The sequence below is a fragment of the Sinohyriopsis cumingii genome, chromosome 3 (assembly GCF_028554795.1).
Source record: "Sinohyriopsis cumingii isolate HCF-2022 chromosome 3, ASM2855479v2, whole genome shotgun sequence".
Classification (NCBI taxonomy): Eukaryota; Metazoa; Mollusca; class Bivalvia; order Unionida; family Unionidae; genus Sinohyriopsis; species Sinohyriopsis cumingii.
In genome coordinates this window covers 122,564,748-122,591,161 of record NC_142963.1, presented here as the reverse complement: position 1 = coordinate 122,591,161, position 26,414 = coordinate 122,564,748, and the positions used below count along the sequence as shown (strand labels likewise).

The 26,414-nt window shown below is 34.9% G+C and overlaps 1 protein-coding gene across 9 annotated transcripts in view; it reads right to left on the bottom strand.

The window, feature by feature from the left end:
• LOC149803750 (uncharacterized) overlaps nucleotides 1-26,414 on the bottom strand; it is a 54,533-nt gene that overhangs the window by 13,988 nt on the left and 14,131 nt on the right. For 3 of the 9 annotated variants that reach the window (XM_089953517.1, XM_089953514.1, XM_089953518.1), the window contains exons 2-5: nucleotides 10,736-10,797; nucleotides 9,992-10,132; nucleotides 1,054-1,299; nucleotides 204-368 (exon numbers count right to left, since the gene is read on the bottom strand). In XM_089953517.1, the coding sequence (XP_089809643.1) occupies nucleotides 204-368; nucleotides 1,054-1,294 (406 nt within the window). In that variant the 5' untranslated portion in view covers nucleotides 1,295-1,299; nucleotides 9,992-10,132; nucleotides 10,736-10,797. Of the gene's footprint in view, nucleotides 1-203; nucleotides 369-1,053; nucleotides 1,300-6,256; nucleotides 6,508-9,991; nucleotides 10,133-10,735; nucleotides 10,798-26,414 lie in introns of those variants that run through there. The other 6 variants (XM_089953513.1, XM_089953512.1, XM_089953515.1 and 3 more) reach the window with 3 other exon arrangements.

The following is a 26,414-nucleotide window of genomic DNA, read 5'->3' as shown; positions in this document are numbered from 1 at the left end:
TTCTCCCCTTTTCTTTGCAATGTGAAGATCTTAAATTCAGAGGTAGAGAGACCATACCTTAATTTTGTGTGTATATATATATATATCTCTATATATATATATATATCTCTCTCTCTCTCTCTCTCTCTATATATATATATATATATATATATATATATATATATATATATATATATATATATATATATATAAAATCATAATACCTCTTGAATCTTTTCCTTGGTCAGTAATTTTATAAACTTTAAAGGCATTAGCGCCCTTCTTGACACCCGAGTCTTTTTGCTCCTTAACATCTGAAAGGCTGTTCAACGCGCAGCGAAAATTTGCCTTCCACCTCTTTGTGTCTTGATTATGCTCATCAAAACGACCTGTAAAATAAAAGATATAAAAATCAAAGATGACTTTTCATTCATACAGTACAGTCACTTTCAAAATGCCATTGGAAGAAAATGACCTTTCATCTATGCACTGCTTCCTGATAAGTATTTCAACTTGTTCACAATGGATGATTTTGTTTTAAGGATCTGCATATATTAAATTGTCAGCACTGCTGAATATCTGGAAGTTTTATTAAAATGAGGCATAGTTACAGCTCATTTTCGATAGTGAAATCTGTCCAGGTATCAGCATAAAGATCCTTCCTGTGTCGCTTCATTGTGATTGTGTGATGCATTGTCAGTTTTTTAAGTGAACTGAAAGTTAAGATTGTTCCATTTTTGGCTGGAAAATTTCAGTACCAAATGCATGATCAAATTATGGTCAACTGAATGGTTGTTGATCCAAAATGATTTCTTCTGACCAATGAACCTGCCCACCGTGACCTTCAAATGTCATTGTCAACAATTTCTTTGCCATAAAAAGAAAAAGGTTAAATGGCTGGCAAGTACTTATAACAAACAGAAACAGCTTAATTTAGATTTTGCACAGTATCTTGCAATTCTACATATGCCAACCAACCTATCTGCCTACACACACACACACACACACATGCACAACTTTACTCACTGTAATCTGCTAAAATACAGTTTTTCAATATATGACAACCATGCAGACCTGTATGTATTGCCCATCTCTTGTACAGTTCAACATCTTTCATCGACCAGCCATGTCGAGATCCATGTCGCCAGTTGATCCGGAATTCCCGTTTATTTTTATCCAGCCAGGATAACTGGTGAGGAATGGCATTCTCATTCAGTAGAACTTGAAGCCATTCTTTCATTGGCTGCCTCTCTATTGGCCTGACGGGGCGAGGTTTGTTCATCACTTCACTTTTTCCCATTCTCGTTCGTGGCATTCTGCCTGATAATACAAAAAAATTTTTTGCAATCTTCAATTTATCCAAATTCAGTAATTTAAATGATAAAAGTGTGAAGTACACAAGAAATCCAATGAATAACTTTTTGTTCATAATCAATGTCACGCAAGATGTTAGATGGGATTTCATGGTGTTTGTCATTTTTAATGGCTATAAAGCTTTGTATTTTTGACATTGTACATCTTGAAGATAATATTTTTAATGTTTAAACCTTTGACACTGTAGTCTTTAAAATAATATTCATAATGTTTAAGTGTTTGAAATTTTTTGTCTTTAAAGACAGTATAATGTTTAAACCTTTGATACTGTATGTCTTTCATATAATATGCATAATTTATAAGCCTCTGGATTCAATAGGCTCTTAGATTATGCTCTTCGCTGTATTTTACGCATTGTAATGGCTTGCGGGTGAATGCGTTTTTATGGATGCATGCCTGATGGTATTTTCATGTTTAGAGGCTGGCGGTGAAGATGCTTTTTGTATGCACACTTGATGGTATTTTTGTATTGTAGATACTGGTGGTGTATTGTAGAGACTGTTGGTGATTATGCTTTTCAGATGCACACTTTGTGGTAGTTTTGTACTGCCGAGACTGGTGGTGTATTGTAGAGATTGGTGGTGATTATGCTTTTCAGATGCACACTTTGTGGTATTTTCGTATCTTAGAGACTGGTGGTGAATATCCTTTTTGGTGCATACTTGATAACATTTATATGTTTTAAAGGCTTTCAGTGAATATGCAGTCTAGGACATGTGATAAGTGTCTTATGCATGCATATCCTGGATACATAACCTTCTTGTATTGTTATCTGTATACACACTTCCTGGTTCACAATATGTGGACTATCTATAGTTTTATCATTTTCTGTGTGCTAAAATATATAACAAAGACGTAGCTACCTGTATTTAAAATATTTTGATCAAAACACATGGCATATACAAATAGACTATACTTTTATTGTACACTGTAATCCCTTTATAAGGAATGTTAATTTTACAGAAACTGAATCATTCTGGTACAACAACAAAAAATGGTTCTGAATACTAATAGTCAAATGGTTCATCACTCAGAGGGATTTGGCTATGTGTATTTGAAAATTCACAGTTAGGCCTTCTCCTGGACATGGAGAACATACAGTTTAAATTAGAGAGTTCTCAACACAGTCATGGATGACACAACCAGACAAAATTTGCTTAAAATAATACAAGTGAATTAGACTATCAAGTTGTTTGTCAGCCATGACAGGTAAGCATCGGAAAACCTGCCGTATATACTCGCTTATATGACGAATCCAACTGCATAGACACAGATTTGTATTCGTATAATGCACCGTCAGATATGGGTCTATGCAGTTTGATAGAAATGCCCGATTAAGATTGTATGAGGCCCTAAAGCAGTTTTAAAAAGCACCCTTGCCCCCCCCCCATACCATGTCACTATATTGTAGGACCCACTACTGGGCAATGTCCGTTGAGCAACTGCTCCATTTGTTCCGCTTTTAATACAGCCTTGGTTATTAGCCATACAAAGAACAACAGAAGGAGTATGAAAGATGTGATAGGAAACAATAAAGTTGATCATCAGACAGAACAGATAGTAAGCCATCAAAAACAATACGTAGTAAGCCATCAAAAACAATACTTAGACCATTCCTTGGATCAGCATAATATGAGAAAAAAATTAACTACATAAGTTAACCAACATTGTATGATTATGTAAAAATGATAGCAGATGATAACAAAATGAAACCAGTGCCATCTAAAAGAAATCTGACATCATACTCTTTTAGCACATTGTGTTGAATCACTACCGAAAATTTTTACCGCGTTATGTCGATCCAAATTTAGAAACCATGCTACCGAATAAAATATTTAAATTATACAATTCAAAAATACCATCACGCGCATATCCAAAAATCACATTAACCGCAAGCTCTTAAAATCCAAAAATTACATTCACCGCAAGCTTTTAAAACTAAAAAATACCTGCGAGCGCACATTCAAAACGCCCATTCACCGCGAGATTCTTAAAACTAAAAAATACCATCAAGCGCACATCCAAAACGCCCATTCACCGCGAGATTCTTAAAACTCTAAAATATCAAGCGCACATCCAAAACGTCCATTCAACGCGAGATTCTTAAAACTCTAAAATATCATCAAGCGCACATCCAAAAACGGCCATTCACCGCGAGAATCTTAAAACTCTAAAATATCATCAAGCGCACATCCAAAACGCCCATTCACCGCGAGATTCTTAAAACTCTAAAATATCATCAAGCGCACATCCAAAACGCTCATTCACCGCGAGATTTTTAAAACTCAAAAATGTCATCAAGCGCACATCCAAAACGCCCATTCACCGCGAGATTCTTAAAACTCTAAAATATCAAGCGCACATCCAAAACGTCCATTCACCGCGAGATTCTTAAAATTTAAAAATACCATCATGAGCAAATCCAAAAATTACATTCACCGCCAGCCTCTAAAACGCGAAAATATCATCAAGCGTACATCCAAAAACAAATTCACTCATGAACCTCTAAAACGCATAAATAACAAGTGCGTGCTCTAAAAGCACATCAAATCCAGAAGATCGAAACACAACAAACGTTATGTTGTAATTTAAACAAATCACAACGTCAAAAATGCAGAATTTTATAGCCCTTAAAAACGGCAAACACAGCGATATAAGCTCCAAACGCTTAAAACAAAAAAAAAAAAAAAAAAGATTTTCAAATCTCCACTTTACCCACACTGATGTTGATGACAAATTAATCCAACATATCAAAAATATGGTTTCATGAGTGGCAAGACGCCCGGACAATCATATGAAAGATTGCCTCCTTAATTTGCATTAATCTCGCTCATTATTAAAACACTCCGTATAATCCACGTTTGATCAAAACCAGGCAATAAATCTGACTTCCACTGTGGTCATATGCTCAGCCAATTAGACACAATACTGCATCGTTAATAGGTGTGGATCTCACTCATTATCAAAAGGGACGTCATTGGGGGGGGGAGTGGCATTCGCCCACCCACCCCCGAATTTGCATGTGCTGTAAAATTGCTGTAGCCTATATACGAAAATTGACAAGCCCGTCAAGTTTTGTGCCCCCCCAATCAAGTTTTGCCACCACCCCCTGAATCAAGTTTTGCCCCCCCCCCCCGAAAAAAAAAGTTGAAATGACGTTCCTGATTATCAAACTCCTCCAAGATCTTGATGATGTAAGCTAATACTCCAAGTCTGATCAAAATCGGATCACAAATATATCTTCCAGAATGAAAACACGTTCAGCCAGTGAGATGCAAGATCAACCCAAGCGTATGCAAGCATCTCTTTCATATCGCACTTGTACAAGATCTGTTCCAAGTTTGACCAAAATCAGATCAGAAATCTGGCTTTTAGAGTGCCCCATAAGCTCAGCAATCAGATGCAGGGTCACCTCCTTATTATGCGTGGATCTTAAGTCTGCACACCAGAGCGAACTGTGGCCTTGTGATAGACTTATAAATTTATTAGACTTTTCGGGATTTGGAGAGAGAGAAAAAAGGGGGGGGGGGGTAAATAAAAGTGTGGCACAACATCTACGTTAGATTTGCGTGATAGCCTTACAGTGCTAGTGCGCTGTAAAGTCCGCAATCAATAAACCTTAGGATTTGCGCGGCAAAGTCAGAACGACCAGTTGGTTCCCGGTACGGAGCTCACGTCTACTTTTTGCAAGTCTCCAGTAGCAACTGTAAACACGATAATGCAGAAATAAAATTCATAATGTAGTGACCTTTGCCCCTTTTGTAACAAAAATTTTTTTGCAATGTTTTATCATTACGTTAGATCAACGAGTAGATCTCTTTTTTTTCTGACTTTATTGGTACCGCTATCAGTAAAGCCTGGAAAAATTCTGAGATCTACTTGGTGGTCTATCGTTACATTAAAACTTGTAACGATTTTTAAAATTAAAATATATAAAGCCAGTATTGTGTTAACGTTTTGTGAAATTACATACCTACCAACCACACCTACCATGAATACACAACTAATGTACATGTACCCAATTAACTCCTCAACCACCCACCCTCCCTCCATCCGAGGCTTGGTGCCACGAAAATGTTCGCCAAATGGTTGCCATGGCTGTAGGAAGAATGAGTGGTTTTGTTTGATGCTCTACGGCATTGCAACACGTGTAGTGGTGTAAGTTGACATTCGTTATACATGAGTTGTTTTTATCTGTATGGACGCAAAAGCCCAAGATAGCACAACAGCTTACCTCTGATACATAAATAAACAAAACACCACTCTTAGAAACTACCACTAAAACCAAACCTTTGGCAAAAGGGTTTTAAAACAAATGCAAATATGACAAACGTTCATTCAAACAAGCTCGGGTGTATTTATGTATACATGTTGTTTTTACGGGTTGAACACCCTTTTTCAGCACATGATAGGCTATACATGGGCGCCAGTATATTTGGTGGAGGAAAATCCACGGAAGAACTACATCCCCAAGGGAAGATAATGGCAAGCTTTCTCACTTACCCATGTTGGCCCAGCCAGAGACTCGGAACAACAGTGGCAGAGGTGAGATGCAAGTGACATGTAAAGGCAAGCGCCTTGAACTACGTATGCATGCATACAGGTATGAATGTAAAGTTCTCAATCACTGCAACAATTACCCAAACAATTAAATAAGGGATAAAATATAAAATTTCAAATACAATATACATCCTCCCTGACAATTTTCATTGAACAAAATTTCGAATCACATTAACACATTCGTTTCATCTTCTTTAAGGCAGTACCGATTATTACATTCCTTCTACGAGTGGAAGAGTAAAAATAGTGAAATGTTGCATAAACTTGCACCTTTTAAAACAGTCCGTAAAACAGATAATAATAGCCACAACATATAAATAAATACAATTTTAAAAAATCTTACCATTTGAGAACGGATGCTTGGTTGCTATCCCCATTCCGTATTTGTTTACAAAAGGAAACGGTGTGAAACTGCACTGCAGTGAATGATAAAGAGAATAAGCCAAGTCTTTTCTCGCATAACAAATTTACTCTATGGATTCAATTGCACGCCGTTTTCTAGTGCAGTGGCTTTGCTGAAAATGCACTGCACAACTAGGACTACGGAGATGTTATTCAGAGCCTCGCTTCGCCGACTCAAGCATTTTCAGTAAATCGAATGAGCGGAAAGCTACCACTAGGCCAGACTGTTCAGCAAAAATCGAATGACCTAGATTGGAGTCCTGTGACTCGACGACTTCCACTCCGCGATTTTTAAGCTACTGTCTTTGTTGAAACGTTCTTAGAGCAAGCACAACATGATAGGTGAGAATCGTCCAGTTTTGTATTGAGAATATAGTTGTTGTTGTTGTTGTTGTTCTTGCGTTTAACGCCATGTTTCAGCACAAGATAGGCTATACATGGCGGCCAGTACAAATGGTGGAGGAAGAACCCTGGAAAACCCAGGGAAGAACCACCGACCCACGAGAAGCTGCTGGCAGGCTTTCCCAGTTCCACGTACCCACGCTAGCCGAGCCTTGGACTCGAAACCACGCAGACAGAGGTGAGATGGCAGTGATCCGGAACGGTGAGCGCTTTAGACCACTCGGCCACTCGGGGCCCTTTATAGCTGAGATAGATACTGACCGACGCCATCGCGATAAATACATAAATATCGGTTTAGGTGGAGGGGGGTATTGTTAATTTTGATAGGACAAAAAAAATTCATATTTTCAGAAGTTTTGCTTCATGAAACCGTATATTAAAAAATATGAGAGGAAGAGATAGTTTCCGGGGGTGGGGGTGGAAAAATTAATATTACCAGTAATTTATTAGTACAGTATACACTCGATTATAAGCTGAAGCCAATTCCAATGAACAGAGGCCCTGATCTGCTGTCGCATAATGTGCTGGCAAATCATGGTCTATGTTGTTTGTTCCATTGATTACGCCTAAGAAGCTGCATAGGCCCAGATCTACCGGCGCATTATGCTACGGCAGATCTGGGTCAAGGCAATTTGCACTTGGACTAAACTTCTAACCTAGTAAACGGTTCTGACAGATGTTCATATTTTCATCCATAGGAAAATAGATAAACTTTTTGTATGATAGCTAAAATTACAACATAAAATTGTCAATGTAAGCAGATTTGTTTCCTCGTGATTTAATCTCGTTTAGGCGAGCTTAAACATTAATATTTCATCACGTGAAACAAATGTCTACAACGTGTTTTTTTTTTTTTAAATCAGAGGGGAAAAGTTATTCAATTATTCAATAACATTATCAAACACACACACACCCCTCTAAAAATGGCATGAATCCAACTCACAAAATTAAAAAAGATAATAAAAGAGAATATAATTTATTTTGAAACGAGAAAACGATTAAGGTTATAATAAAACTATTCATAAGGCCTCCGCCTGTTTCAGAAATCTAACATACTTCCTAAGGCCCCGTCTGTTTCAGAAATATAACATTCTTAATAAGGCCCCCGTCTGTATCAGCAACCTAACATTCTTCCTAAGACCCCGTCTATATCAGAAATATAACATTCTTCGTAAGGCCCCGTCTGTTTCAGAAATATAACATTCTTACTAAGGCCCGCGTCTGTATCAGCAACCTAACATTCTTCCTAAGATCCCGTCTGTATCAGAAACCTAATATTCTTCATGAAAATTTGATTTTTTTTAACATTTACGAGTTATGAATGGTCGAAATTGGATATGGAATATAGAAATTTTCTCAACTCTGATGGGTTGGCTCCTGTCTGGTCACCCGCTCATCTAAACGTTCTAAGAGTTCATAACTTGCTGGAGTTAAATATTGGTCAGCAGTCGATGCAATAGCTGATAAAATGATGCCATAAGCTGAGAAGGGACATGGGATTGTTTTACATATGGGTAGTTGGTCACGGAAACGACTCGTTTGCCTGCCAGAATTGTGATATTATGATTACGTCATATATATATATATATATATATATATATATATATATATATATATATATATATATATATACAGGTTAGAGAATTTTTAATTCGTACTCTACGAAGATTCGAACCTAGTCCGATAAATCAATCCAACAAATCTGTGATGATACTGATAGACGATGTTCCGCGGGTAAACGGCACCCATCGCCTTGCCTGCACACACGAGCCCATATTCCCTCGTGACTAAGCACACATCACCAATGATGTTACTCAGTCGGTGTTATATGCACTCGTGTGTAGCAGACACACTCGCATGACGACCTAGCAAATAATTTTCATGTATCTACACAGTCATTCCGGATTCCTATGAAAGAAATCAAGGTATATAGAATTAATTATAGAGAATTATAAATATACACCAAAAAGAACGGAAAGTGGTATCCCTGGATTAATATAGAAAAATGCTTGATACTAGTAGGCAGAATTAGTATTTTAATACAAATAATACTAGTGCGAATTAAAAATTCTCTTGCCTGTAAGATAGTATGTATATAATTTTAATTTAAACTGCATGTGTAAATAGTACATGTACTAGCAAAGGTAATAAGAGCGAATGATCTTCGGTCCGGAATTAGACAGCTGTAAACAATTATGAGCTATTAATGATCCGAATTCAGATAACTGATGTTCTGAAAGCACAGGCACAACCGTTTAATTATGCACAAATATGAAAGGTATGAAAAGACGGTACGCTAAGTGAGTTAGTTGTGCTACCGCAATGGTAGACAGGCATATTTAACTCTTTGAAACAATGTTCAACTTAAATAAAAAAAAAACAGTACGGGTCATCGAGAGAAAGGGTCCAGCGAGTATATTGCCATGAAGAAAGATAATAGAAAAAGCGAGATAAACAATATTCATCTCATAAGTCTGTCTGTGTGTAAGACAGACGCATGTACGTATGCACCTGCTTACGTATGCATGCAGTGTATGCGCATATGTTTGGATGTATGGATGACATAATGAATGTATGGGTGGATGGTCGGATGGATGGATGAAAAATGTATGAATAATTGTTTGGTTGAATTTCACAAATGACATATGGCTGTCTAAGTTTGTACCTTTTAAACATAATTAATAAGTTTGCAAATTAATGATCAGTTTTCATCGACCAGACAACTGAATGACAGATAAATAACCTACATTAGTCACGTGGAAATATTAGAAACACTGATATAGATTGCGATGATAAATACAACACGTAGACAAAGGGACAGGGTTCAGGAAGTTGTACGATGTCTACCAGATTACACAACAGGGTAGCTTGGAGAACAGATTAGATAGAAACTGTTTACAAGTACATAACATTGCCACGGAAGATCAGTGCATTGTTATTGAAGACCTAATGAAGTAACACTGGATCCTTGTAATCAGAACAACTCTTTTCCTATATTTTTAAAAATTATTTTAGTTTCTTTTTAAAGTATCGTGAGCACGCTAAGATGCACTGAAGCCAAATACCGTTCAGAACTTGATAATTAAACCAGTTTCACACACATGGGGCTCGTATCGTGCTTAACAATGTAACTATCAGTCATACATATAGTATAACATAATACTGATAGTTACATTGTAAGCAACGATACGAGCCTCTGTGATTTCACACATTTCTAAGGCAATATGCTGAATCATACTGGTCGTAAATTGAGATTTTTAATTGGCATAATTACGTCTTTACTCTGTTATAAGTCAGATCCAACTGCTTAGATACAGACCCGCCACCCCATCATCCGCCGGTATCTTTGTGTCTACGCAGTTTTGTTAGGATTTTTAAGTACAACAAACAACATATTTCCTGATCTGTTAGCAATCTGTAAGATATAAGAGTACAATTATTTATATATGTGGTTATATAGTTAAAGATAAAAGAAATTATATATATATATATATATATATATATATATATATATATATATATATATATATATATATATATATATATATATATATATATATATATAGTTAGAATGTTCTGTCAGTATCGTGTTTCCTCGCATTGGCAACACATAAGATTTATTTCACACACATTAGAGATTTATTGCACCCTCTCCAGGGACGTTATTTGGGGAGGGGGAGGGAAGCATTTGCTCCCACCCACCCCCGCTGAATTTGCATGTGCTGTAAAATTGCTGTAGACTATGTACGACTATTAACAAGCCCAACAAGTTTTGCCCCCCCCCCCCCCCCCCGGTTAAGTTTTGCCTCCCCCCCCCCCCCGAAAAAAGTTGAAATTACGTCCCTGGCCCTCTCCTAAAACAAGGGTTCCAGACAAGATTGTCGCTCGCTCAAAAAATAATGCATGGATCTTGTGATAATTGTCGCCACGCCCCTGCCACCCCTGCCATCGCTGCCGCAGCCAGAAAAGTGATACAAATGTTATCTACTAACAAAGTGAGTCAAAAGGTCATAGTTACCTTCCAATTTCACTTCCTCGCACTTACGTCACCTGCCTCAGGCTCAATCGTTCCAGTGAAAACTGACAACAACAAAAAAAACAGGATATATTTTCATCTCCTCGATAATAAAAAAAAATTCATATCGGTGCAGTTGATGTCTTCAATTGTATTTTTTTCTGCATCCGTTTAAACTGAGTTTGTGAACTCGCGACTATTTCTGCTCTGCCCTCGTTTTGACAAAGGAATACTTTTCCTTCACCCGAACACCTAAACTCGTACGGAGCTTGAAACAGTCTATTTTGCCTTTCTGTATATGAAATTTGAAGACAGATGTGACGGCTAAAATATTTAATTTTTATATTTCATCAGAAATATATAAACATTTTTGCTCGTTAAAACTGTGCATTCATTTTGAGTGCATAGTTTCACATTCGAACCCTGCTGTAAACGTTCTGATCAAAATGCATCATATGGAACAGCTAAAATGCTGAAATGAATCCAAATGCATGCCAGTATAAGTATTCCTAACTAATCGGCGTGTAGTAACATATGTAAAACGTCAGGATTTGTGTACGATTGAAATTTTAAACCATTTCGGATTACGAAACTGTGCCGACACACTTTGCGTCACGTTATCAAATTGAAGCATGTAGTTTGCCAACTGATAATTTGTGCGTCGCTAAAATGCGTTTCAGTGCCTTATCACATTTTGATAGTCATCCGTGCATTAATCTATTCATCGATCTCAAATACGGTCCCTCTCTCTCTCTTTCTCTCTCTCTAACCTTTTTTCCCCTGATTGATATTTGTGTATAGTCTGATAGGAAATGTCGGTGACAAAAAGTTTTTTTTCAAAAAGACTATCGACAACGCTCAATAAGCTATGTGAAACTGACAAGACATATTTTAGTTGTTGTTTTGTTTTGTTGTTGTTGTTGCTGCTGTTGTTCAAGTGTCTGATTAGCGACGTTAGCTTATGGTCGATAACTATTGAACGTTAGGTGCTAGGTGGTAGTTAGAGGGGGGAAAATGTTCATCTCTTTTTTTCTCAAACAGATTGTAAATGCAAAAAATGTTTAAAAATGAAAGAAGAAGAAAAAGATGCAATTTGGACCCAGATTAATGCAACTATCCGAGTCACTGTGCCATTTGTTACGGGTTATGCTGTTGAATGTAATAGTCAGGATTTATGTAACATTTATTACGGTTTGTATGCTGTTGAATGTAATATAGTCAGGATTGCTATATTATTTATTACCTTTGTATGCTGTTGAATATAATGTCATGATTACTGTAACATTTATTATGGTTTGTATGCTGTTGAATGTAATATAGTCAGGATTGCTATATTATTTATTACCTTTGTATGCTGTTGAATATAATGTCATGATTACTGTAACATTTATTACGGTTTGTATGCTGTTGAATGTAATATATAGTCAGGACCACTGTATCGTTTATTACGGTTTGTATGCCGTTGAATGTAATAGTCCTGTGTACTGTCTCATTTTATTACGGTTTGTATGACTCTTTAGTGTAAAAGTCCGTACACGATTTCTTTTTATTCGTACTTAAGCGATACCTTAATGTCTGGAAGAATACTGACACTATTTGACACGACTCTTATTATGCTATTTTAACATTCATTACGTGCCTTCGAAATCGAACGAAACAAATTATGAATCATGCGTTGAGCTACGGAAAAATGATGACGTCTTCATTAACCCAAACGATAAATCTATTTATAGGACCAGTAGCATCTCATTTTCGCGTTATTAACACCTGTGAAACTGGTTGTTTATGAAAAATTGAATGTTATTGCTGCTTTCATTTCTTCGTCATGACATGAAATACAAGGTCTCATTGATCGTCTCATAATCGATTGGTAAACAACAGGTTTCCAATCGATTTGTGAACTTTTTTGCTATCCGTTGTACATTTACATTCATGTTCCAACTTGTCTAACCTTGAAAAATGTAGTACCGAAGTCTGCAGCTTAATCGTAGAGCATAGAAAACAGTTTCTATTACTGCACTGGTATTTACCGGACCGGATTACGATACGAACATAACAACGATGACTATTAGTGTACATGTACGCGTTGGATCAGTATAATGTAAAGAAAGTACTTAATAGTTAAACATGTATGATTTTGATTTGTATACTTTTGCCTTCTTTTTTTATACACAAAGCAGTCTTAATCGTACAGAAAAATCGATCCGGTGTAAAACTTCTCATTTTTTATTGCACTTTTATGTTAGAGTATTTATTGCATTTGTTGTTTTGGTTTTTTTATTTGTAGATACACTCGTAATATGTGTCCATGCAGTGGTTGTTGTGGTTGCTACTAGATTTGGATTAAAATATGCATGTTTATCTGATAAGTAAAGTGTCTTCTTTTTTGGGGGGGTGGGGGGTGCCTTTCCGTATAGTCTCTCATAGCTCTATACAGAGTGGTTAGTGTAGTGTCTTGTTTTTAGTAAAGTCTTTCATATTTCTGTCTAGAGTGCTTTGTGTAGTGTCTTGTTTTCTGTAGTCTCTCATAGCTCACTCTAGAGTGGTTTGAGTGGTGTCTTGTTTTTTTTTTTTTTAAAGTCTCTCATAGTAGTCTATGTAGTGGGTTTTTTAAATTATATTTAATCCTCAAAGCTCTATAGAGAGTGGTTTATGTATCTTACTAGTCGCTTAGTTGATTTTTTGGCACTTATGAACGTAAATGAAGAGAGACTCTAATATACTATATTGCCTGGATGTACTTCCATATTTTTCAGCCTCTACAACGGAAATGGGCCTCTAACGCTATTTACCATGGACATTATTTTAATATATAGTCGTGTGTGTGTGTGTGTGTGTGTGTGTGTGTGTGCGCGCGCGCCTGCCACATAAAGTAGAAATTGCTGTTCCTGAATCATCTGGATCATACAGGAGGATGCGTGAGAATATGAAGAAAAACTATTATCATTCAGGCTGAAGAATGTTAAATTCGTTCCCTACTGAAAATCAAACTCAGGCTCGTGTCCGCGGGTTGCAGCAACCATCTCCTCAGGTGCCCCCCCCCCCCACTATGCGGACCGTCATAAAAAAGGAAGATAGTTGTGAAAATAGGAATTCGTGTTTAGCAGGCACACACATGGCGAACAAACAATTGACTCTCATCAAAATACACAATCATTTCTCAAGACAGAAATTAAGGCATATAAAAGTTAATATAGAAAGTTACAAATAGTTTGTCACCATGCATCAAATCTTAAACTAAATGATACAGTGCTCGATCAGTGTGCACTTCGGATACACACACACACACACACACACTCGCAAATATATATATATATATATATATATATATATATATATATATATATATATATATATATATATATATATATATATATATATATATAAATTTAATTTTTTTATAGTATTCACAGAAAATATCTTATTTTATGGGAATTTTAAATAAAAAATTTAGTATATATATTAAATTCATTTTAAGACAGCAAAGCCACAAATATATTTTATATACAATATTGTTTTCTTTTTTTAATTCGAAGCAGCTTTGAATAAATGAGATTATAAATTAATTTGTGTATCTCAAATATTTATTGTAATTACAAATAAAATCATTAATTTTCCTTCAGCTAGTACTGAAATTAAAGACGAATGCCTGTTTTCAGTCAGAAACTATAGTCAACAAAAATAGACAGAAAGAAATTGAAAAAATAAATAACCGACAGTTCGTAAATAATATTTTAACTTCAACCGGATGTAAGATTTGGACATAAAACAGTTCTTTTTTATAGTTATTATATTTTGTATTATCATGACTTATGTAAATTGGAATATTATACATGCAGAAATAATTGAAAATATTTTGATATAAAGATACAGTAACATATTTTATATAAATTTTACAATTTCAGATTTAAAAATATAAATGTTTTCTATAAGAAATAGATTTTGTTCATATAAAATTAAAATTATTGATTAAAGAGAATATTATGAATTTTTATATTAAATAATCTAATTTTTATATCGCAAATTTGGATTTTTGCTAAATTGGGCTTAAACTAAAGTTATCACAAATTGAATTCCTTAGTTGAATTTAAGCCATATTATTTATTTCTGTGTGCATGCATCTACTTAAGATGGGTAGTAACCGGTAACACCATGCAATTTTAGTCGGTAGGCATCATGTATATATACATACATATATATATATATATATATATATATATATATATATATATATATATATATATATATATATATATATATATATATATATATATATATATATATATATATATATATATATATATATATAATTGATGGCAAGACAGACACACAGGGATAATAGGACACTCAGAGGGAATTTCAGTGACAATGGAAAATTAATTTGGGAAATTTAAATTAAGCGATGAATACGAACACTTTATTTTCCATTTCTTTTAAAATAAGTATTTAATATCTGAACAATGTTAGCTATGGGGTTAAGTCTTCTAAAGAAAATCGACAAATGCTGAACATGTTCCCTTACATATAATACGTGCAGTATGCTTTACACATTAAAGCTTTCCGATGATTCCTAACAAGGTTATACATTAATTATACCTTCATAAGTTTCACATCTATGACTGAATTTCTCCCAATCATGCTTTTTGTAGGTTGTATGTTTCTAACTTGTACTGATATATTTCATTATTTTTTAATTTTTTCCAATTTGATACTTTGTTTTAATCTATAATTTAAATATATAGCTCTTTCCTGTTAGTAAATTAATGTACAGAATATTTTTAAAACTTGTTTTCGTTATTTATTCTTAATATTGTTTCTACTGTATTGCTGTGAAGTTAAAAATGTGCAATGCGTGTGCATTGATCTTTCAGCTACCTGAACAATTGTATCAAAAAAAATTACCTATAGCGCAATCATAAAGTAAACGAAAAAAGCGATTCATCTGTTTCTCAACGAAAAGAATATGTCTTGTCTAATTCTCAGTTTTTGTAAAAGACCATTTACAGGTAGAATTCTATGGAAAATTTTCAATTTAAACCGTTCAAGACCGGTATCTTTTGTATACGTACGTACCAGTAAATACAATTTTATTCAAGTCCGAATATGCGTCGTCTTCATTTATCTTGTGCCTTTATATATACATTACTTTTTGGGGATAAAGATCGATAAACACCTTGACAATCTTTCCTTTGTCGAGTGAGTAATCATCGCAAAAATTACGTTGTTCTTTTATGTTGTAGTTGTGGGTTTAACGCCATTTTTCAGCACATGATAGGTTTATACATGGCGGCCAGTATAACAGGTGGTGAAATAAACCGTGAAAACTCCACTGACAACCACCAACCCACGGAAAGCTACTGGCAAGTAGTCGCAAATCACATTCCCACATTGGTCAAGCCCGAGACTCGACCCCACGCGGAAAGAGGTAAATGGCAGCGATCGGTAAAGGCAACCGCTTTAGACCACTCGGCCACCAGTGACTCGGTTGGGTAACCATCGCAAAAATCAATACGATAACATCTAAAACTTCTGATTATTGTACTGACAAATATTCTTTGATAAGCACCCATAGTATGATTATATTGTAAAAAAAAAAATAATGTATTCCACATGGATGAATTGTTAAAAAAATAAATAAAACTCATAAAATGGTTACTGCATGTGAAATCCCTATCTTATATACTCCACAACTGTACAGATGTGGATGGAAGATGCTGTAATCTCTGGCTTTAGTGTTGAACCACACTAGCACAGCTAGAATGATTGCTAGGGTTCATGGTTGCTTTAATTCGTAAAGTTTTAAACAACATTAAAACATCCTTCCAGTTTTTTTCTTAAAACCATTTTTTAGTAAATTAAATTCTCAAAATAAAAATACATATTATTTTTGGACATGTTTGAATGAATAATTTTTTTCCACATAGCTGTATCCAAAATAAGTCTACGTATCCAGGTTGCTTTTAACGCCAGTCCTTCTTTAGAATATTCTTAAGTAAAAGCTAGTCTTTCTATCTCAACATTCGATTTATTCCATAGGAAATGTTGTAAAAACTTTATTAACTTAAGTCATACAAGTTTCCGATGGATAAGGTAACCAAAGAATCCAGTGATTTGACTTGGACACGGACATTTTTCCAATAGGTGTCAAAATTCTCTTGGACTATTGCGAAAACATAAGTCTTATTTCTTCAATATTTACACCAGTAACGAAATTCCAGTTTTGAGATATTAAAACGGATTTTTTCGCTCAAATATCCCAGGAAAGTTTAATAAGCTTTTGAAACGGAATTTTGGCTATATACGAAGATATTCCACGCACTCAATATTCGAGCTGAATAGAATCTTCTACACAATAGATATTTTTGACAAAATTCTACAATGAAAAATGTTTGGCGTAGTATCATATTTTCAAAGTACGGCATATTTGTTCAAGTTGATAGTTTTAAAAAAAAAAGAATATGTGAGTTAGTCGCTGATATTCCAACAGTGGAATACTGACGTTCAGACTCTTCCTTTTCGTAGGAAAAGTCTAAAGGTTAGTGCAACATTCAGAAGAAGAATTTTAACGTTTGTATTATTGCAAAATACTATTTTCAAAAGTCCGCAAAATTTTCATGGCATGATGGACATCTACTTTGCGTATCTTGTTACTTTCTGACATGTGTTACCTTATAATAAACTCACATAACTCGTGATTAAGATAATGTTTGATGCGCAAATTGTTTCAATACTAACAAATTGACGGAATGAATTTTAAAAAGAAACTTTCGTCACGCTTAGCAGATTCATGTTCTAATGTCAAAACAGTGGAAAGAAACGAGTATATCTTGCTTTGTAATACATCGATGTTAACTCAGTATTCGATCCTTGAAAATAAAAAAAATAAAAATGAAAACACATGGCATTACATTGTTTGACTATATTACATGATCCAATCAAATCAGGGGCGCCCGCATAATTATTGGGGGTGGGGGTGGGGCAAGCATGAAGTGTTCAGCTATTCCGTTTTACAGATGTAGGCCAAAACATGTTTAGAGATGAAACCGGGGGGAGGGGGCAAGTACCTCCCCCTCCCTTGACCCTATGTGCGTGTGCCCATGTCTCAAAGTAAGGTAGACATAACAGTATATTAATTATTGAGAATATTCCATCTGTTAATATGTGATCGGATTATTTTCAAGACTTTAAAGACCGTTACGTCATTGATTTATAATGTGAACATAACCTCTATTAGATTGTCTCTTTAAATTATCAGATGTAATATGCATTTATCTTTCCTTCTTCCCGTCTTCTGAGATAAGATAAGGCGCGAGAAATAAATATCACAACGCTAAAAAGAGATACATCTGAATTTAAATAAAACTGAAGTATAGTTTATAAAGATGTAAACATAGAAAGGATTACTGAACTAATTATTGTATCCCCATTTTATACACTATATTCATAATAGAACATGTCAGAAACGTGAATATCATCCGTAGAACTTCGACTGATCCATCAAAACATGCATCTGTGTCACGTTTCTTTACCAAAATCTTTTTCAAGTGTTAAATAAACTTTCGAGGAGTCTTATAAGCTGTCAAGCATTTTGTTGGAGTTATGTTTTGAAACTAGACTCAAGGGTGTTTGGAAGCCATGGAGTGTTTTCAACCTCGTATATTGGGTTTTCAAATATGGACTAAATGCCTAATAAATACGCAGAGGATATCGACATTTTTAATAGATTTAAGGAAATATTTCAAGAGAGAAAAACACAATCTGATTAAAATCAGATCTCCACTGTGCTACATGAAGGACAGTGGAGATCTGATTTTTATCAGATTGGAAGGAAACACTGTATTGTCAGGAGTGGCTTCGCCACTCGTGACAGTGCAGAACGTTTCTACTTCACGAGTCAAATAGTTCATTATATATATTCCAAAAGCATAGATTTTTTTATTATATGTTATTTTGGGCAAAACTGTCGATTTGTATGTATTTCTTTTACTCCATTCTGTGTCACCGCGATTAACTGCTGCATTACCATATCGATATAAAAAGAAATTCAGCAATTTTACAATAATTTTAGAACAGCGACTTCTGACTAAAATAAATTTGTACGTAATAATGCTTTAAACTATGTATATTGTCAATATCGTGACTGTTTTTAAACGGAAATTAAAATATTTTTGTTTTCGTTATCACGTTTCATGCGTGGATTGTTACAGTGAACATTGTTGGGAATGGATTACTGTAGTAATCTAATAGATCTAAGCATCCGAGAGATTCCAGAGCGTAGTATCTTTAAACAAAAGATATTGTTGTGTCTGTCCTTATATGGATTTGGAGTCTTTATGAGACGCCGCAGCGGACAAAAGCTGGTCCTATGAGAAAGTTGCAGTTTAAATGTTGATGTCGTATGTCGAGAAATCAAATATCACGCGTTGGATCAAGTTGCATGTCCTTAAATTTCCGTTTTCTAGATCGAGATTTTAGGTTGTATATGTTGAATTATACAATGGTGGTTTAAAGTTCTATTTCTTATGTCGACGTTTTATAGTGTATATATGAACTACACAGCGGTGGTTGAAATTTCAATATCGTATGTCGAGAATCCATAATTCTCACGTTGAATGTAACTGTTTGTGATGAAAGTACAATTTCATATGGCAAGTATTTAGATTTCATCTGTTGAATTTCACAGCAACGAGAAGCAGCCTCGTTAAAAAATAACACGGTCCGTTCACGAGTGCGACCTCTAGCGAAGAAACTCATAGTAATTCTCGACCTGTGAGTGGTAACTTTCAAACTGTAAATGCATGAAATGTAATGGCGCCTCATAATTGAATAAACGAATGATTTATCTTAATACTCAGTATTATTTTGAATTGTTAAAGTGGACATTGTGTAACGTTACTTTTAACACCAACACATATTTCACCATATAAAAATAGCAATTCTGACAAGCACAATAAAATGTCCAATCATCGCCGTGTATAAATTCAACAGATACAATATAAAAACTTACGTAATGGAACTTTCAGCACAATCAATGTGATTCAACATATTAAATTGAAACTCTCGACATATGAATTTAAAATTTCAACAACCGCCGCGTAATTCAGAATATATGATCGAAAAACTCGATATTGGACATCGAATATTCAACCAGCGCTGTGTAATTCAGCAGATGAAATATAAAGCTCAACATATGAAATGAACCTTTCAGCACAAACTCTTTAAACCAATACGTAAATTAGGAATTTTCAACGCATGACATTTAAATTTCAACCAACGCCGCGTAATTCAAACAATACAATATAAAACCTCGACATAGAAATCATTTTTGATACAACACGTGACATTGTAATTCTGGACATATGACATTAAAATTTCAACGGCAACGTTCAGATTGGACCAGCTTTTGTCCGCTACGGCGCCTCATAGGTCTTTGCTCTGTTCACTTCTGCATTCAAACGTGAATGTTTGGCCGGGGGGGGGGGGGCAGTTTTATGTACAAATTTAATGCCGCAATCAGCGACCTAGTATAAAAAATCATAAAAAGTCAAATACACAAGTGAGGTCAAAAAGGTCCATATTTTTAGATACCTATATTAAAACAAAGCATAAGAGTAGTATTCACTTGATCAGAGAAGTAAATGGCAGTTCATAGCAGAAGAAGTTTATGCACCCCAACCCCTATTTTATACATGCATTTTTCACATCCAAAGGACATTTTTTACAGCATGTGGTGCTCACAGTGCAAACGCAAACCCTTTCCCGGATGAAAATTTTGAAAAACATTGTCTACTAAATAGTTTGATGCAGTTCAGAATAGCTGTCATCCAAGCCGTTTTTGAGATATTCTACTTGCCTTGAACCCGCGTGCCTACTGCTATGGGAGGCTAGCTCTTCTTCCTAGCCGACTATTGGTATTTCACTATCAATATACTGCGGAGCAACTATGGAAGGTGTACATGTCTGACATCTATTTCAAGAACAACACTAGCCCGAAAAAAACTAGTTCACAAATATATCCATATCTATAAATAGTAAACAATAATGGCTGAAAAAGTCACATCATAGCCTTAAGTTACAAAATTTGCCAGGGGCCAATTTACGAAACTGGAACCTTCCACCTTGGCAAGCTCTCGGTAAAGTACTGTAACAAAAGGTGCACCCAAATATAGATTGTCGCATAATTTCGGTTTGTAGTCAACACTCACCAATGTCCGATTTCTCGGGCGTTTTCTAACATGATTATGATTGTGCTGAAATTTAGAATCGTTACTAAAACAATTGTCTTACTATATTTAATAAAAACGTCTTTTTTCAAACAAAAAGTGTCCGTTTTTCGTAGAGTGGAGAATGAACGTAGCTTGTGAGAGTTCAGTCACCAATAATTGTAGGATTCCGGTGGAAAACAGATTAAAAATGTTAATAATTGAAGCTCCTTTTTGTTGTTTGGAGTTCATTTTGAGGCTTTTCTTATGGGGCCTCCTTGTTGAGTAGATAAATTATGTGTATACGCTTTAGATGGTTTACATCCTGACACATTTTAAGGGAGAGAGAGAGAGAGAGTGAGAGACAGAGAGAGCAGAAGAAACGTGAAATACGCCTAATTATGGAAATACATATTGAAATAAGATACATAAGAGCAGATATATTTTTTACACTGGACAAGAAAGAAGTTCTGATAAAATTATATTTCCAATGCGGCGATAAAGGTGCCCCCCCCCCCCATATTTTTGATGAAATATATACTAGGAATCAATATATTTTAATAGGCATGCTGCTTATTTCCAAACAAATGGAAGATATAAAGAAGGGATTGCTGGAAGTGTTGCTGCTGAATCGTCATGAAGAACAAAATTACTGTATAATACATTTGTTTACATACTCTCGAACAGGAATCGTGCATTTTTCTGAGATATTCGTGCTTGTTATTTAGCGATTGCTATGTTAAAAAAGTATGCAAATCTGTCAGTGCTAGTAAACGATTGCCATGTAAAATAGCATACAAATCTCTACTAGTTAACGATTGTCATGTAACGGTATGCAAATATGCTAGTTAACGAATGCCACGCAAAACAGTATGCATATCTCTCTGCTAGGTAACAAATGCCATGTCAAAGAGTATGCATATCTCTGCTAGTTAACAATTGCCATTTTAAAGAGTATACATATCTCTCTGACAGTTAACAATTGCCATTTTAAAGTGTATGCATATCTCTCTGCTAGTTAACAATTGCCATTTTAAAGAGTATGCATATCTCTCTGACAGTTAACAATTGCCATTTTAAAGTGTATGCATATCTCTCTGCTAGTTAACAATTGCCATTTTAAAGAGTATACATATCTCTCTGACAGTTAACAATTGCCATTTTAAAGTGTATGCATATCTCTCTGCTAGTTAACAATTGCCATTTTAAAGAGTATGCATATCTCTATGTTCGGTAACATTTGCCACGCAAACGAGTAGTATGATAATCTGTCAGTGTTACCCAATGATTGTCATGTAAGAGTATACAAATCTGTCAGAGTAGATATGCAATATGAAGTGTATTGCCTTGTTTCAGGATTAAACAATTCTAACAGTGGGTCAGAATTTTGTACCAGACACAGGCAAAATATTGGCCACGAGGGTGGAAATTTCCTATACAAAACTGACACACACTCAAGAATTATTTTTCTCACATTCCTGAACGAAAAATTAGTGGCGAAGTCAAAAGAGGGTGTGTGAATACTGCTATAACTTTCAAAACAGCAAAACATCAGTTGTTCAAATGTCATCATCTTAAGATAGAACATACCAATTTAGGTTTACACTTAAGTCTTGAGTATGGGCTTTAAATGACGTCTATAGACGTATCATTCTTCGAAGAACTCGATCAAGACCGTTATGGTGACGACATTACAGTACACAGTGTCTGAATTGTGGACTGCAGATAGATTGCTCAAGGATAAAAATATGAACAGGTAATAATAGGTCTACACTTAATAAAATTAATCGAGACAGACTAAAATGAATGATACAGTCCTCAATTCAGTTTTGCTCTTAAACTGTTTTACTCTAATAAATAATAATGAGAATATGCATTTTAAACAAATAATAATTATAACAACTGTTTTTGACTCGATATCTTAACTAGAGAATGGTACACGTTGCTAGCTCGATCATTGCGTCCCGTTTTAGAGGATACTAACTTCAAGCCATGGTCATTTAGTGCGTTAAAGTGCTACAATGACAATTTATCTTCATTATTTTGAAAGAATGTTGAAGTGATACTGAAAATCAGGGAGTGTGAACTTTGCTTGCCGTCATGTGACGATAAACAACAGTCACATGATAAAAGATGCAGATATCCTCCAGCGATACAATGGAAAACACTATCATACACATACAGAAATGTGAGGAAGAGATATCTTCCACTGGTGTTCTACACTGGAAATCAAAATGTCGGAAGATGTAATAGGATCTTACGTGATTGGTATAAACTAGTACCACTAGGAAATAAACGTATACTTAATGAACTTCATTTACAATATCGTTTAAGCCGACTAAAAATCAAAGGGGTCCTAATATTAATCCTTGAGGCACACCCACCTTTATATAGGTCTACAGTCAGACTGCCCACCAGAAATAATATAGGTCTACAGTCAGACTGCCCTCCAGAAATAATCATTCTTTGTTTTCAATTTTGAAGATAGCGTCAAAACCAGCCTAAATGCCTTCCGGAACTCCAAGCCTACGTAGTTTGTGGGGGGTAGGTGTGTGTGTGTGCTGAAAACACACTATTGATTATATACATTTTTAATATCATAATACGACAGTTCGAATTTGTTGTATATTTTCTAATATCGCTAAAGGTGAATCTTTGAATCATCTAATTTAACTAATCTGTTCACTCCATACACTTTGTTTACTGGTAATTCAGATTTATTTCTTGATTAAAATTATGACCATCGGGTTTCAAAATACAGAAAAAAAGAAAGTCCGACCTATTTCAAAGATTTTTATAGCATTTGTCACTCCAACAAGCGAGGACACGCGAACACTCAAAAGCTTGCAATTTCATTTACCAACTGATTTACCAACCAGTTAAATACGCAGAAACGCAGTTGATTTACCAACCAGTACGCAGAAAGATAGCCCGTTTACCAGCCAGTACGTAGAAACATAGCTGATTTACCAACTAGTAGGCAGAAAAATACATGATTTACCAACCAGTACGCAGAAACATCGCTGATTTACCAGCCAGTACGCAGCGACATAGTTGATTTACCATTAGTACGCAGAAACATAGCTGATTTACCAACTAGTACTCACAATAATAACTGTTTACAACTTTACATAGCATCATGTTTCACTGTACGTGACAAGTATGCCATCAACTTGAAATGATGGATCCCCGTACTTTCTGAGGCTTCAAAAATACTTTCATTTTTCTACATCTAAAATACAAGCGTTGCAGCTGAGCAGGAGTAGTGGGTAGGTGTGCGAGGTATTGTTGTCCGGATCATTTTTAATATCTGCGGATTTTAAGGAGTGGTGGGAAGAGAACTTAATGTCCGCTGGATGTCAAAATATTCAAATATTCTTGTGCTAAGTCTTTTTTCTTGAATTGACATTATATGTATTATATTAATTTAAAAAAAAAATGATGAAATAAAGAATAAAGAAGTCCGTGAACATAATGGTCTTCTTCACATGTTCCTTATTGAAAGAATGTGCAGAAAATAAAAATATAACGAGCAATTCGAGATCTACCTTTCATTCATTCAGTCATTCATTCATTCATTCATTCAGTCTTTGTTTCATTTCTTCTTCCCTTCTGTAACGAATTAATTCATTAATTAGTGTGTCCATGTTTTTCCTTTCCTTCCGTTTTCATAACCTTTGACTTTTAGCAAACATATTTCTTATTTCCTTAACAATACAGGCTCTCCGGTTCCAGTGGTCATTTGTGCTTACCACTGCTTTCTCAAGAATGGAAATTATATGCATGCTACAAAAAAGATATACGCTCTATTTATTTATTTTTTATTTATTTATTCGGACGATTGAGGTCTTAATGCCCAGAATCTACGCAGACCAATTTCTTTTCTTTGGGAACATCTTTTGAATGTAGGCGGACAGTAAATTGCGGTGAAAGAGGCCTTAATGTCTACATTTTACTTAATATCTGCATTATCTACATACACTTTCTATTCATTCATTCATTTATTTCTCACTTTTCTTTTTCTTTTTTCCTGTCATTTAATTTTTATTCTGTTTATTGCTCGTATTTTCTAAAAATGTCCGCTTACATTATACAACGTTAAACAAGTCCTTAATTTCTAAACCTTTTTTTAAAAAATATCCTTAGACCTTATTTATTGTTTTTGTTTTTATTACTATTTACTCAATGTAATATCGACTGGAGAGAGGTTTATTTCTAGTTTTCTTATCACTGAAATATTTTTGTCTGCGGATATTAAATAATTTGCTGACCTAAAGATTTCTTTTTATCGCTCTTAAATGTCCGCAAAAAAATGTTAAGATGAGGACAATAAAGCCTCTAACAGCTAGATTGCAACAAGACTTTGGCCAGATTGAAAGATTACTACGTAGTTGTTCCATTAGCGGGCAGGATTATTGTCAAACGCATCAAAGAATGTCGGATGTTTATCGTTTCTAAAGCTGCCATCAATATAATTGGTAGGATGGAGATAATACATCTGTAAGTAAACTTACAATGTTTTAGCGCAGTTTATTTTTAACTTTCTTTTCACAAATGAAGAAAAATCACTTACTGAAATCGCAAAAATTTGTTTTTGTGTTAATGCAGTATTATTTTTGGGGGGGAGAAAGGTTGTTACCACGAAGTAGTCTGTTCAATTGCATGTATAGTTTTCAATGTTTATTGTATAACATTTAATGACGTCACAGGTCTAAAAGTAATAATAATAATAATAATAATACAAAGACGTACGTAACATTGTACCCACTGAAACTAAAGCAATATGTTGACGGGGCAAACGCTTTGGAATTGGTTCTCGAGCAAGATGCCGATAGCAAATCAATTCCTTCGGCGCCAGTGACTGGAACAAGTGCAGAATTCTTGCTTTGAATGTTTTTCAACGTCATAGTTTTGACATAGATCCCCGTTGTCCTGCGTGCGAGATATGTTTTTTATTTTTATTTTTATGATTGACCTTATTGGATTCTGCAATAATTTACAGTAAAAAGGCAACAATGCCATAATCCTTGTTCATGTTGCTTATATTCGATAGAAAGTTATAAGAAAAAGCGATATTAGTTGACAGAATATTTTTCTTGCACAAAGGAATAAAAGATAATGTTCAGAAGGAAGTGTACAATTAGTAGCTTCTTTGAAAGCTTAAGCAAACACAGTAGCTGCAGCTTCTAAAATATTTCCGTAAAATAGAGGATATAGGAACATAGGGCAGTCACTAATTATAAAAACAAAATACGACTAGCGAAAACAGTTCTGGAGGTATTTTTATGCTATTTGCATTAATTATCACGATTTTTTTTTAAAACCATGACATTGATCGGCATTATTCATTCCGACATTCTGCTAACACTATGACAGAAAGTGAAAAAGTTATTTTGATCCAGTGTTCGATAGAAAATAAACTGTAATCATGCCATAGCTGTCTTAAAGCCGTTTAAATGCAACGTTGGAGGGAGAATAGA